A 15,211-nucleotide genomic window follows, 5' to 3' on the forward strand; every position below is an offset into this window, starting at 1 on the left:
CCTTAGTGTCCCTTTCAGAAATCTGGCTATATCCGGATGAGACGTCAAGAGAGCTTTATATTCTCAGGCTCTGAAGCAAGAACGTCCTGCCACTTGGAACGGGAACACCACTGCACGATCCTTGTCAAGGAATGCTTGGAGAAAAGCTACCACCACCGAGATTGGAGAATAATGGCTCTGCTATCTCTAATGCACCAGTGCTGAAATGTCTCCCATGCTTTAGTGCATGCAGAGACTGTCATAGGCTTCTTGGCTCTGAGGAGAGTAGCAATAGCTATCTCTGAGTAGTCTCTACACACTAATGTTGTGCACTCAAGAGCCATCTGTAAGAGCAAAGCGATCCAGATCTTCTATGGCCACTGGCCCAGAGACAGAAGGTCCAACTGTACCTGCAGTCTGAGATCCGAGCCCCTCTGCACTAGGTCCACGAGGTTGATTTTCTGTGGAGAATCTGCCCTATCATGGGCCACGGAGATGCTTGTTCTTTGGCCGTGGCTGGACCAGAATATCCAAACCTGTGCTTTTGGACTCGGATCTTTGACTGAAGAAGTGGTCTGCCTTTTGTTTCTCACTGTAGCCATCAGATCAAATGTTGGGCATCTAAGAACAATAGATTGGAACGCAGTGGCCGATGTCAATTCCCCTGGATCTAAGATCTGCCTGCTGAGATAATCGGCCTGGACATTGTCCACTCCTGTCATATGCGCCACTAAAAGTGCCTGAAGTTGTCACTCTGCTCTCTGAAACAATAAGTTGGCCTCTAGACTCAGCTGGGTACTCTTGACATATGCCACCGCTGTAGAATTGCCCGAGAAAACTTGGATTGCATAACCATCCAGCCTTTTCTCCAGCTTTTGTAACACCAACCGAATGGTCCAGAGCTCCAATCTGTTGATCGACCACTTCCTCTGGGAGGTCAACGAACGCCCCCGGACTGGGCGTCCATTACAATCAGCTCTCCAGACGAACAGGCTGGCATCCATAGTCTCAATTACCCATGAAGGTATTCTGAGCAGCAGAAGGCCTGTGGGTTGAGAAACCAGTTCATACTGGCTCAGGGTCCAGTCCACGGTAGAGATATTTGCAGGGACTCCGATGGGGCGACCACTAAGATAGCAGGGCATTCTGAAGAGGCCGCATGCGAGCCTTTGCTCAAGGAACCACATCTATAGTGGCCCCCATGGAGCCTAGAAGTTTCAGGCAGTGCCAGGTGGACGGAGCTGGTTTGGCCATCATATTCATTATCTGGGCACAAAGCTTTTGTCTGTGTACCTCTGGAATTTAAGACGTGGCCTTCTGCTGTATTGAAGATGACTCCCAAGTACTTCAGGGATTGGCACAGGACCAGCTGGCTCTTTTGAAAATTTACTAACCAACCCAGGCTCAGGGCCACCTCAAGCACAGCTTGTTTTCCTTCTGAAAATGACACAGCCCTTATCAATTCATTATTCCCTTTTTTCTTCTTAGTTTTACTTCAATTTTATCATTTAGTCATCTTATTTATATTAACTTATTTTATTATGACTTAGCTTTTATCGTTACGAGTTCCCCTTCCCGACGCGTTTTGCCTGTCTATATCAAGGTCGAGGGAACTTTATATGAAGATTAACTTATCCTTCAACATCAGCCAGCCAGTGTACCCCAAGTCGAGGGCCACCAGTGTATCTTGTGTACTTGTTTCTGTCTGTAACCCTGTTTCACCCAGCATGGAAGGGTCGCTCTGTGACAGCAGAGGCATAGAGAGAGACCCTATATCCTCAATCTCTTTTGGAAAAGTCCACCTCATCCTGGTCAGCCTCTGCTATTGAGGCAGGTGCGCCCTGGAAGCCCAAGCCACCTTGCATGCCTCCTGGTTTGCTACCAGACCTCTCCTGGGGATCCTGGCCATCCAAATAAGTTCACATCAGATTAACAAATTCAGGAGAGAATGTAGTATTAGGCAGCACCAAGTGCTCTCTAAGTAGCTCCACCTTGCATTTCTTAGACTCCGTGGCTTCCACACTCCTATGCCTAGATAGGCCACTTTTCTTGGGCTCTGGAAAATATTTTCTCCTTGCAGAAGGTACTATATTTGGGGATTAATAATAGGAAGGAACCGTATATGCTAGGAGGAGAGAAGCTGATATGCACGGACGGGGAGAAGGACCTTGGGGTGATAGTGTCCGAAGATCTAAAGCCGAAAAAACAGTGTGACAAGGCAGTGGCTGCTGCCAGAAGGATTCTGGGCTGTATAAAGAGAGGCGTAGTCAGTAGAAGGAAGAAGGTGTTGATGCCCCTGTACAGGTCATTGGTGAGGCCCCACTTGGAGTATTGTGTTCAGTTTTGGAGACCGTATCTGGCGAAAGACGTAAGAAGACTTGAGGCGGTCCAGAGGAGGGCGACGAAAATGATAGGAGGCTTGCGCCAGAAGACGTATGAGGAGAGACTGGAAGCCCTGAATATGTATACCCTAGAGGAAAGGAGAGACAGGGGAGATATGATTCAGACGTTCAAATACTTAAAGGGTATTAACGTAGAACAAAATCTTTTCCAGAGAAAGGAAAATGGTAAAACCAGAGGACATAATTTGAGGTTGAGGGGTGGTAGATTCAGGGGCAATGTTAGGAAATTCTACTTTACGGAGAGGGTGGTGGATGCCTGGAATGCGCTCCCGAGAGAGGTGGTGGAGAGTAAAACTGTGACTGAGTTCAAAGAAGCGTGGGATGAACACAGAAGATTTAGAATCAGAAAATAATATTAAAGATTGAACTAGGCCAGTTACTGGGCAGACTTGTACGGTCTGTGTCTGTGCATGGCCGTTTGGAGGAGGATGGGCAGGGGAGGGCTTCAATGGCTGGGAGGGTGTAGATGGGCTGGAGTAAGTCTTAACAGAGATTTCGGCAGTTGGAACCCAAGCACAGTACCGGGAAAAGCTTTGGATTCTCGCCCAGAAATAGCTAAGAAGAAAAAAAAATAAAATTTAAATTGAATCAGGTTGGGCAGACTGGATGGACCATTCGGGTCTTTATCTGCCGTCATCTACTATGTTACTACAGTCTCCTCAGCCACAGAGATCCAAAGGGAGGCTAAACCCAAAGCTCCTGCCCCCTTCACATGCTGAGTGGCACCTGGTACAAGGGTGCTCTTCTGGCATCCATCCAGCGCAAATTTGGCATGAATTGGAGTAAAAGAGCCTAAAGACTCCATCCCTGCCAGTCTTGACACAAAATGAGGTGTTTTGAAGGTTCTGGAGAATGTTGAAAAAAAGAAAGTTTACAATGATTAAATAAAAACTAAAGAAAGTAATAGCAAAGGTTTCAAAGAAATTAGTTTTCAAAATGTTTGGCAAAAAGAAAAGTTTTTAGAAATTTACGGAAAAATTGGAAAGAACTGGGGCTCCTCAGAATTAAGGGGAGTTCATTCCATAGTTGAGAAAGTTTAAAAGTCAGAGATTGACTGAAGATCTTAACTCCTTTAATTCCTTTTTTAGAAGGAAGAATTTGAATTGTTAGATGCCTCTTGCAAAGGAAAATCTGTAAGCATTCCATAATAAGGGAATTAGGGAAATAAAAATGCCATATAAAATTCTGAAAGAGATGCAAGCACATTTGAATTGAATTCTAAGATAAACAGGGAGCCAATGAAGACTCAGGAACAAAGGGGTCACATGGTCAAATTTACTTTTCCAAAAATCAGCTTTGCAGCAGTATTCTGGATTAATTGTAATCTTTGTGATGCCAAGATAGATAGCGTTGCAATAATCTAGTCGAGATAATATGATTGATTGGACCAGGACAGAGAAATGTCGATGATGAAAAAGATATCTAACCTTCCTCAAATAAAAAAAGCATTTCTTGACCAGGGAATTTAATTGGTTCTTAAAGGCAAGAGAGGAATAAAATAGGACTCCCAATATCTTAGAAGAGAACTTGACCTGCAAAGAGGCCACAGATTCCAAAGCTACAGTAGGAAGATGACCGTCAAATTTTGGACCTAACCACAGAAGTTTAGTTTTAGTTGTATTAAGATTCATCCGGACAGAAAGAGCCCAGGATTGAAGTTTGGAAATGCAATGATTTACTTTAGAAACTAAATTGGTAATATCCGAATCGATCTCAATCAGTATAAAGATATCATCTGCATAGGTGACAGTGTTTCCCAAGCTGACAGCTTAAAAGTATAGAGTGTGGTCATATAGAGATTAAATAAAATTGGAGAAAGCGGAGAACCCTGGGGAACCCCACAAGGAGGCCGCCAGGGATTGGAGATATCACCTTCAATATTTACTGAATAAGAACGAGACAATAGAAATTTAGAGAACCAATCCAGAACAACCTGATGGAGCCCTATATTTGAAAGTAAATGAAGTAAAATGTTGTGATGTACTACATCGAATGCCGCAGATAAATCAAACTGGAGCAAAATAGAACATTTATTTTGAAGACGTAATTGTTTAATTTTTGAAAGAAGAGAGATCAATAAGGTTTCAGTACTAAAATTAGAACGAAACCCATGTTGAAACGGCTGGAGTAATGAGAATTTCTCCAAATAATCAGTAAGTTGACCAGCTACAATTGATTCTAACATTTTTGTTAACAAATGTATATTGGCAATTGGTCAGTAGTAAGAAGGGATAGTAGGATCTAAATCTACTTTTTTTTAGAAGAGGAATAAGTGTTATTTGTCCCATGGATTGTGAAAAGTATCCATTTTCCAAATAGAAATTCAATAAAGTAGTCAACCATGTTATAGCTTGAGACGAAATATTAAGAAATAGATATGACGAAAAAGAGTACAGTGAACATTTACACTTTCTCATCTTTTCACAGTTTAGAAACTTGATGTTTAGATATTAGATTAAATGAACACCAATAACGATCAGCTGGTATCACCTCTGTAGAATTTTTGGAATTTGTAGGGAGATATCCAATTTCATCTATGGGAAAAGATTGTCTGATGAGAGAGATTTTATCTTGAAAAAAACAAGTTAGAATATCAGCAGAGGGAGATGAGGATTGATCAGATTTGGAATAAAAAAAACTAAAAAAATAGAGGTGGGAGACCTTAAAGGAAGTAGCAGAAGCCTTGAAAACTAGCTTTTTCAGAGCCCCTCCCTTTCTTATAGGCTGCAATAGCCTTACTCACTGTGCAATGTGCTGTGAATGTTCTGCAGCCTGCCTCAGCTCTAAAAGTAGCTGGATCTGGGAGAAGAAGTCACTACCTCAATGGAACTGTTTCTCCAATGTTGAAATCTTCGGGCTGCCAGTCGAACTGATGCCTGACTGAACTCAAACCCCCCACGGATGCAAAAAAAGGGGGAGAGGAAACGCAGACGGCACCCTAAAGAGTCCCTGCAGATGCCTAACAGTCTGTGCTTAAGCCCCTGTGAACCAGTAGGTGAGCAAAGTTTCTAGGGGTTCTAACCCCAAGCTCCACAAAAGTTTCTGCAGGCTGGCCAACAGGTACCACAGAGGGATTGGCTTATCGGCTGCAGACCTCCAGTCTGCATCTCCTCCATGCAGGCAGAACTTTCCCCTCAACCTGGGGAGCTATGATCACTTAAAGCTGCCAAAAACTGAAACACACAGAAAAAAAAAATAAAAGAAACATGCAGAATATATCAGAGAAACTCCTTCAGACTCACATGCAGAAGAAAAATACTAAAGAGGCAGCAGAGTCCTTTTGGTAAGGGAAGCGGAATTGAAAAGCTGGATTTGATTACTTCTGCAGGGCTCACAAGCATTGGGAGATTTACCCTAGCATTTAGCATGACACACCTATTGCACTGGAAATACATTTAAAAACAATGGATGAGAAAACTAATCATACTTAAATTTAAAAACCTTGAAAACATAAAATATTTATTCTGAAGGTACATAAAAACAGGTAGCTTATATGCAGAAAGTCCTGCAGGTGAAATACAGAAAACAATTCCTGCACTAAATTAAAGAAGTACCTATGAAAACTGAAAATGACTTATGACTATAAGGTTTGTACTCAGAATGTAAGACTTTAAGCTGATCTACAGGACAGACCAACTCTAACACAAACTATCAGGGTCAAACTCCAGGGCTTTATAGAGACCGGAACCCCAAGCTAAGATGAACCTGTATCTTGGCTCTAGCAGGCCCTTACTTTGCAGGTTGAGGTGGCGGCGGTGGTGGTGGCGGCGGCGGCGGCTGTGGCCGTGGTCGTTGTTGCTGGTGTACAGCCAGCGGGAAGCGCTGGGCCCGATGCTCCATTTTGGCCTCAATTTCTCGTTTCTTTTGGGCAATCATCTCTTCCTGGTGCAGGAGGCTGGTGATCATGCCGCCGGGCCTGGGTGCCGGGGGGATCCCGAATCGCCAATTAGCCTGGTCTGAGGAGACAGAGAAATAGGTTCAGGAGTGCTCAATGTTAAGACAAAAAAAAAAAAAAGAGAGCACAAAACATGAGAAAAGAAAGGAGGGAGGAAAAAGAGGGGAAACGAAATGGTCTGAAAGGAGGGAGGGAGCTGTGGGGCCGATTGTGATCAAGGAAAAGGAAGGAGCGGCAGAGTATAAGAGACGAGCTAGGTTCTCTTTCTTTAGCGCCTCTCACCTGCTTCTTCCATGTTTTCTTCTTATCCAGTACGACGTCTCCAGGAGTCACACGGAGAGGGCTCAGCAGGTTACGAGCGCGCGAAACAGAACAGAAGCTATAATCCCGTCAGGCAACGGAGCGAGTGGGCAGTTGTCAGGCTGCTCCCGGGATGAAACTGCGTTGGTGCTCCGGCTCCGAACACGTCGTTTCCCCCACTCCCGAGCAAAGCCCAAGACAGGTGGGGGAAAGCAGAACGTGTGCCTCGCGAGAATCCCACGGTGGGCTTTTCTCAGCGCACGCGCGAGTACTAGCCGTACGTGCACGCGCGGGCGAAAGTCACGAGAATGATACGGGGGGGGGGGGGGTGGCAGTGCTGCGCAAGCGCCAGTGTTTCAGACAGTGTCCCGCGGCAGTGCACGGCATAAGCGTGCACGCCCCACAATCTCACTGTAGAGCCGTGCACCTTAGAGAGAGACTCTCGCGAGAGTGACGCTGTGGGAGGGGAGGAGGTGACGCTGTGTTTGTTGTCAGCCCAAGATGGCGGCGGTGGTGGCGGCTCAGCCGACTGAGGCCTGTGAGCCCTGGTATCTCGCTCTTCTGGGCTTCGCCGAGCACTTCCGCACCTCCAGTCCGCCCAAGATCAAGCTGTGCGTGCACTGTCTACAGGCAGTCTTCCACTATAAGCCGCCGCAGCGCGTGGAGGCCCGCACACACCTGCAGCTCGGCTCTGTGCTCTACCACCATACCAAGAACAGCGACCTGGCCCGCACGCACCTGGAGAAGGCGGTGAGGGGCAGTGGTGGAGCTCTGTCTGAGGGTCGGGAGGGGGTGAGGGCAGGAGCACAGAGATGGTTTTCGTTTGTTATTCATAGCTCGAAAGTATCTACATTTTAAGTGGAAAGGAAGTTGAACGCTGTACTGAAGATTCAGGCAAATAAGGATTTCTTCATGAAAAGAGGATGGAAATTTAAGGAGATTTTCGAATTTAAGGAGAGCGGGGTAGGCTGTGAGAGAGAGGGGCTGAGAAGTAGTAGAGTACTGTGGTATAAGCCAGGTGTCTTTAGCTGCAGGCTGCAGTGATTTTGTTTCTGTGTTGGCTTCCAAAAGGAGTAATGTGCAAACTGGTATACAAAGTATTCCTTTTCGGTGTACTTTTAGTGCCTCACTTTCTGGATCTTGTCCTCACGTCTTTGGTATGTTCTCGTTTGGGGGGGGGGGGGGGTTACACGTGTAAATCAAAATATTAGAAACATGGAAAATTATGTGGCGAATTGATACCACTAACTGCTACGTTTTTAATCCCTCCTTTCCCTTAGAAATTCTCTGTATTTGTCCCATGCTTTTTATATATATATATATATATATATATATACACACACCGGTATATATATAATCCTTATTTCCACCACTTTCACAGGGAACTTGTTCCACACATCCACCACCCCACCATAATCGTTGCTTAGTGTTGGAGGAGAGTTCTGTTTTAGAAATATTTTAACTTTTCGTTTTACTAATCTCTTGAAATGGTCTGAGTAACTCTAAAATCATGTCTCTAGACTTTATTTGACAGTGACAGCTGAGTAATCCTAGAAAGTAGTCTTGTAAAATCTATCCCTACCTCCACCCCCAATACACACATACAGTAGCAAAATTTGACACTGTTCTAATCATTAAAAGCATTATATCACAACTTGGATTTCTGCAATTATTAGCATAACTTGAAATAAAAAAAATTCTCAGTATTTCAAAACAGCTCATTCTTTTGACCAAACCTCTTGTGTAGATAGTCTTAAAGACCAATTCAACTTAAAACATTTTTAGTAAATACAATACACAATTGATCAAAAATTGAAATCAAGGTTTGTTTGCCCTCTCCTCATCTTTTTTATGTAAGTGTTGCAGATTATTGGATCACTTACATGATATAACTTTAAAAGATTTGAACAGACTGAATTAAACACCTTACTTGCAGCACTTCATCAAAATTTTGCCTCAGCAGATGATCAAGAGCTCTGATTTCAGTTTTATCCATTTTAAGGGCTGTAAACAAATGTCAATAATTGTAAAAGGTACAGATTAAGGACATTTTGTTAGCCTTTGTAAGTCGCCTTGAGCCTATGTAGGTATTGGTGACGCACAAATATCAGATTAGATAATTCATAGCTCTGCTAGCTACAACTTTTAAAGCTATCTGAAATAAAAGCATTTTCAGCTATTGCTGAAAAGATATAATTCCTACAACTTTTTAAACTAAGTGATAAATAATTCCATATTTTGGCTATTTCAAATGGAATGGATTGTTACCTTAGTTTTGAGAAATATTTTCATGTTTCTGGTGTTTAAGAGAATCCATCTCAATTGTTTATGCATCTTGATAGCAAAACTTCTGTTGTATGATAAGGTAAAATTAAAGGAGAGGTGAATGGATCCCCCCCCCATTATTGAAATAGCTTTTTAAACCTGATCCCTGTAGGGCCTGGGAAATGAAATTTGTGAAAGTTCCAAAAGGCTCTTCCCTGAAACCTAACAATGATGGGATAATTTAATCATATACGGTCAAATTCTATAAAGTGTGCCTGTTAGGTGCCTAACTTAATAGGCTTTATTGGCACTTAACTCGTAACTCATGTTAATTATAGTTAATTGAATATTAGGCATACAACTTGATATGTGCAATTCTATAAAGGTTAGGCACCTTGTCCAAAGTGCCTATCTAAAAGTGGGCATGATTAGGGGGCAGATCATGGGTGTTTTTTGAGTAATGTGCACAATTATAGAATTTGGGTCGATTTGCGCCTAACTTAGGCGCAGGCATTTAGGCCAAGAAAACCCTGGCATAAATATGCATAAATATGCCTGGCAACTAAAATTCAATGCAAAGAAATGCAGAGTAATGCATTTGGGGATTAATAATAGGAAGGAACCGTATATGCTGGGAGGAGAGAAGCTTATATGCACGGACGGGGAGAGGGACCTTGGGGTGATAGTGTCCGAAGATCTAAAGGCGAAAAAACAGTGTGACAAGGCAGTGGCTGCTGCCAGAAGGATTCTGGGCTGTATAAAGAGAGGCGTAGTCAGTAGAAGGAAGAAGGTGTTGATGCCCCTGTACAGGTCATTGGTGAGGCCCCACTTGGAGTATTGTGTTCAGTTTTGGAGACCGTATCTGGCGAAAGACGTGAGAAGACTTGAGGCGGTCCAGAGGAGGGCGACGAAAGTGATAGGAGGCTTGCGCCAGAAGACGTATGAGGAGAGACTGGAAGCCCTGAATATGTATACCCTAGAGGAAAGGAGAGACAGGGGAGATATGATTCAGACGTTCAAATACTTAAAGGGTATTAAATTAGAACAAAATCTTTTCCAGAGAAAGGAAAATGGTAAAACCAGAGGACATAATTTGAGGTTGAGGGGTGGTAGATTCAGGGGCAATGTTAGGAAATTCTACTTTACGGAGAGGGTGGTGGATGCCTGGAATGCGCTCCCGTGAGAGGTGGTGGAGAGTAAAACTGTGACTGAGTTCAAAGAAGCGTGGGATGAACACAGAAGATTTAGAATCAGAAAATAATATTAAAGATTGAACTAGGCCAGTTACTGGGCAGACTTGTACGGTCTGTGTCTGTGCATGGCCGTTTGGAGGAGGATGGGCAGGGGAGGGCTTCAATGGCTGGGAGGGTGTAGATGGGCTGGAGTAAGTCTTAACAGAGATTTCGGCAGTTGGAACCCAAGCACAGTACCGGGTAAAGCTTTGGATTCTCGCCCAGAAATAGCTAAGAAGAAGAAAAAAAAAAATTTAAATTGAATCAGGTAGGGCAGACTGGATGGACCATTCGGGTCTTTATCTGCCGTCATCTACTATGTTACTATGTTACTATGTTATATGATGTGCCTAAAGTTAAGATGCCTAGTGACACCTAAGGCCACTTTAGAAGCGCTAAATGGGATTTTATACGGTGCACCTAACTTTTATAGAATTGTGCTTAGCGCCGCACTAGTTGGTGCTGATTTTTAGAGATCAAATGTAGAATTGGAACCATATAGTGGTGCTTGAGTAGTCAGAAGTTTAATACATAATTTAAAAATCTCATGTTCCCACATAGGGAGCCAGTGTACATTATACCCCCCACCCTATTTTATCAAGCTGCACTGCCCAGCATCATGAGCTAAATGCTGAGCCGCATATTCTATTCCTCTGGACAGCTTGGCATTTAGCTTGTGCTGCATTGCAGCACAGCCTGATAAAAGGAGGGAAAGTAAAAGAGAAGTTCTATTATTTCTTTTGCTTAGTAGGTTGCTGTATTTTACAGTGTTTGTAATTTCATTATCATAATATTATAGTAGTCCAGTTGTGTTAGTAGCGTTTGGACCAGTAATTAAAAATGTTCAAGCAGAAATAAATGTCTTATTCTCCGCTGCATTTGCAGCGTCAAAAAATTTCCATATCCATTCACAAGTATGTACTGTACCTTACTGTATTACCGATATCTACTATAATAAAACGCTAAGCGCGCATGCGCACTCTTACCTGCGTGATCCGTAGATCCATGGCCAGCAGGAGTATGCATGCGTGCATACAACGGTCCCTCTCTTGCAGACCCCAGGGTGATGTGCGGTCTTGCCGGCTCCCTTTCGCCCAGCCAAAGTTTATTTTTAAGTTCAAAAGCCTCGACGGCGGCTCCTCTCACGAGCCGCACCTGCGTCGGAGGTTTCCAACACAGGCGGCGATCGTGAGAGGAGCCGCTGCGGCACCTTTAAACTTAAAAATAAACTCCAGCAAGGGACTAAGGGAGCCGGCCAGACCGCGGGAAGGGAAAGGGGGGAGGGCGGCGGCAAGGGACTAAGGGAGCAGGCCAGACCGCGGGAAGGGGTAGGGGAAAATGCTGCTGCTGATGCACAGATATGTGGATGGGGAGGGAAATATAGCTGCTGCTGCTGCACAGAGAAGTGGAGGGGGAGAGAGATACTGCGGCTGCTGCACAAGGAAGTGGGGGGGAGGGAAATGCTGTTGCTGCTGCACAGGGAAATGGATGGGGAGGAAATGCTGCTGTGGCTGCTGCACAAGGAAGTGGGGGGGGAGACAAATGCTGCTGGGGCAGGGAGAGAGATAGATAGAAAGAAAGACAGACAGCGAGAGGGAGACAGAAAGAAAGGAAGAAAGCCACAGGGGCAGGGAGAGAGACAGAAAGACAGATAGCCAAAAGGGGCCAGTGAGAGAGACAGAAAGAAAGAAAGACAGACAGCGGGAGGGAGAGAGAGAAAGAAAGACAGACAGCGGGAGGGAGAGAGACAGAAAGAAAGAGACAGACATATATCCTAGCACCCGTTAATGTAATGGGCTAAAAGACTAGTATAGATATATTCAGCTAAGTTCTAAGCAGATTACAAAAAGAGATCCTATAGCAGAGGAGAAATACAACAAATCTAATATTAAAATCAGATTTTTAAATCAATTATCTTCACTAAACCAATAGGTTTTCAAAGCTTTACAAAATATTTTATAGTACTGAATTTCCCTATTACTGAAAGGTAGAATATGCCACACTCTTAAAGATCAGAAGTCTCTAAACATGATTTATTGCAAACATATTTGATGGTAGGATAATTTAATTTTAAACAATGTTCTTTCCAGGCCAAACAAAAGGATATCAATAAGCTCAGAATCTGTACTAGACGATTTCAAGTGCATTCATAAATTGATTAAAAAATCAAACAAGCAAATTTGAATTTAATCTGATTACCTACTGGTAACCAAGGGATAATGTAGGATCTAATGTGACACCTAATGTTTTCAAAGACTTCTCCATAGGAAAAGTTTCAGATGATATAACATCCAGTTTTCCAATTTAGACATGTCTAATTTGAGTTTAGTCTCGGAAATATCATCAGGTAATATAACTAATAACATGTTACTACTACTAGGTGTACGCAGCACTGTACATTTTTAGACGGTCCCTATTTGAAAGAGCTTACAATCTAACATGGACAAACAGACATGACAGGGAATGCAGAACCCAAGGTGAGAGGAATTAAGAGTTGAAAGCACTGTCAAATAGGTGATCTTTTCAACAGGCCTTGAGCACTGCCAGACAGAGCCTGCCATAGGGATTCGGGCAGCTTGTTCCAAGCATATGGTGCAGCAAGGCGGAAGGGACAGAGGGCTAGATTCACTAACCTGCCCGATCGTGACCGATCCGTGTCCGATCTGGACAGGTCCGATGGATTCACAAACTGGCAATATTCTAATGGGGGTGATCGGCGGAATGCCGAAGGTCTGCGCATGCGTCTAAGGCCTGTCTGAGCTACTTTTTAAAAAAAACTTTTACTTTACTTTTAGTAGCCCAGCGAGCCTGTAGTTTTAACCTGCTTTAAATCCGCGGGTTAAAACCACAGGCTCGCAGTGCTGGGAAGGACAGGAGAGATTTGGGGAAGATCAGGGCAGTGATTTGGGGCAGAGCAGACAGGACAGATTTGGGGTAGAGCATCGGGGTGGCAGGCAGGACAGATTCGGGGCAGCAGAGAGCAGGGTGCAATGGAGCTGGAGAGTTGGAAAGAACGTTTGCGACTGGACCCCAGCAGTTGCTTCTTGGGTTAATAGGCCAGCCCAGTCGGATCGCGAAATTTGTTTTGTGAATCGCGTCCCTGCCTACTTTGCTTGCCGTCCCCTCATTTGCATGCGCAGATCGGAATCAGATCGGCAGAGAGATAAGTGAATCAGGCTGCAAAGGGGTCGCAAACCGATCGGTACACGATTGGTTTGCTTAGTAAATATAGCCCAGAGTCTGGAGTTGGAAGTTGAAGAGAAGGGAACAAATAAGAGGGACTTAGCAGCTGATTGGAGCTCATGGTGGGGAGAAGAGAGAGATAAATGAAGAGAGATAGTGAGGTGCAGCTGAGTGGGTGCATTTGTAGGTGAGTAAGAGGAGTTCTCTCCATAAATGAATACTCAAACCCTATCCTCTTTTAAATATTTAACCAGTGATCCCATCAAAACATTGAATAGTATTGGGAACAGTGGAGATCCTTGTGGGACCTCGCATGGACCCAGGGACCGAGAACGCATCAGACATTGTGACCATATATCTTCTATCTATGAGAGAACTCTACCAGTTATACCTGTCTCACTAAGAATATGTAGTAAGATGTTGTAATCAACCAAGTCAAAAGTGATTGATAAATCAAATTGCATTAGTATTCCTTACTGAGTAAAGGGTTACCAGCAGACATCAGTGTACCTAGTGTCATTTGAGTATGCTGCTCTTTCTGAAATCTGGAATGCATATTTTCCATATTCTGATAAATAAGTAGCCATCAATTATTTTAATGAAACAAGGAATAGAAACAACAGATCTATAGTTTAAAATGATTTCTAATGAGATATTCCTACTCTTTGGCATTGGGGACAAAATGATGTTACTTAAGGACTTGGAAAAAGCCTTCGGACACAGCATGATTCAACTATCTTAAAATCAGTATATAAAATCAGAAGAAGATTTAAACAAATAGGATGGACAGGTATCTAATCTGCAGCATGATGAAGCAAATTTCTTAACTAACAAAGTTACATCTTCATTCAGAATTAGCAGAAAAGTATCCCAAATTTGATCCATTGATATATTAAATGTATTAACCAATTCGACAGTTATAGAATCTATTTTGGGAATATGGTCCAAAGTTGAATCTGCTGGGCATTTTAAGTATACAAAAATCTAAAACCCTCCCTCACCCCAAGAAGGCAAAATGATTAAGGGAAGGAGATGAAGTCTACAAATTACTAGAACTGTGCTTTAATTTATAATATTTAACGGGAAAACCCTCAGTCACACAGCAACCCCTGGAACATCCAGGGACAAGCTGCCGCGGGTTTACACTCAGAAAAGTGTTAACTGCTAAACATCCCTGGGCTCTCTCCGTGTGAACAACTAATGTGCACAACAAAAAGTGCTATGTGTGAAAAACAATAATTGAAAAAACACACATCAAATATAAATAAAGATAGAGTTCATCTCTTTCCCCTAATCTGGGGCCAAAAGGAAAATTTTTTCAATTATTGTTTTTCACACATAGCACTTTTTGTTGTGCACATTAGTTGTTCACACGGAGAGAGCCCAGGGATGTTTCGCAGTTAACACTTTTCTGAGTGTAAACCCGCGGCAGCTTGTCCCTGGATGTTCCAGGGGTTGCTGTGTGACTGAGGGTTCTCCCGTTAAATATTATAAATTAAAGCACAGTTCTAGTAATTTGTAGACTTCATCTCCTTCCCTTAATCATTTTGCCTTCTTGGGGTGAGGGAGGGTTTTAGATTTTTGTATACTTATACCTCCACTCTTTAAAGGGTTCTATTTTTTGTTCTGAGAGACTTATTTACCCATGGATATACCGGAGTGGCAACGCACTCTTTTTTATCCTGTAGACCAAATTGAACAGTACTCTAAACGTTCTTCCCTGTTAGAAAGCGGAGACCAGTCAAGCACGAGAGTTAATTCTTCCTTAAACAAACAAACATGGATTAATTTACAGCGCAGTCTAGTCCGATTAGACCTGCATAGCCTGTCCTTAGTTGAGTACCTCAAACATCAATTCATTCCTAGGGGGTTACGTATACAAAAAACCCCAGGATTATTTACTGATAGGGAAGCTTTTCTTTGTAAATGGGCCTCTATCCTTAATAAGTGTTCCA

General features: G+C 43.2%; 2 protein-coding genes across 3 annotated transcripts in view; one reads left to right on the forward strand and one right to left on the reverse strand.

The window, feature by feature from the left end:
* Window positions 1–6,795, reverse strand: part of SUGP1 (SURP and G-patch domain containing 1) — a 98,665-nt gene extending 91,870 nt beyond the window's left edge. Inside the window, exons 1-2 of the mRNA XM_033954091.1 lie at window positions 6,559–6,795; window positions 6,115–6,337 (exon numbers count right to left, since the gene is read on the reverse strand). Coding sequence (XP_033809982.1) covers window positions 6,115–6,337; window positions 6,559–6,571 — 236 coding nt within the window. The 5' untranslated portion in view covers window positions 6,572–6,795. The remainder of the gene's footprint in view (window positions 1–6,114; window positions 6,338–6,558) is intronic.
* Window positions 6,662–15,211, forward strand: part of MAU2 (MAU2 sister chromatid cohesion factor) — a 119,862-nt gene continuing 111,312 nt past the window's right edge. The window contains exon 1 of one of the 2 annotated variants that reach the window (XM_033954093.1): window positions 6,662–6,778. In XM_033954093.1, coding sequence (XP_033809984.1) covers window positions 6,710–6,778 — 69 coding nt within the window. In that variant the 5' untranslated portion in view covers window positions 6,662–6,709. Of the gene's footprint in view, window positions 6,779–6,907; window positions 7,327–15,211 lie in introns of those variants that run through there. The other variant, XM_033954092.1, reaches the window with a different exon arrangement.

Source organism: Geotrypetes seraphini, chromosome 8, assembly GCF_902459505.1.
Source record: "Geotrypetes seraphini chromosome 8, aGeoSer1.1, whole genome shotgun sequence".
In the NCBI taxonomy this organism is placed as follows: domain Eukaryota; kingdom Metazoa; phylum Chordata; class Amphibia; order Gymnophiona; family Dermophiidae; genus Geotrypetes; species Geotrypetes seraphini.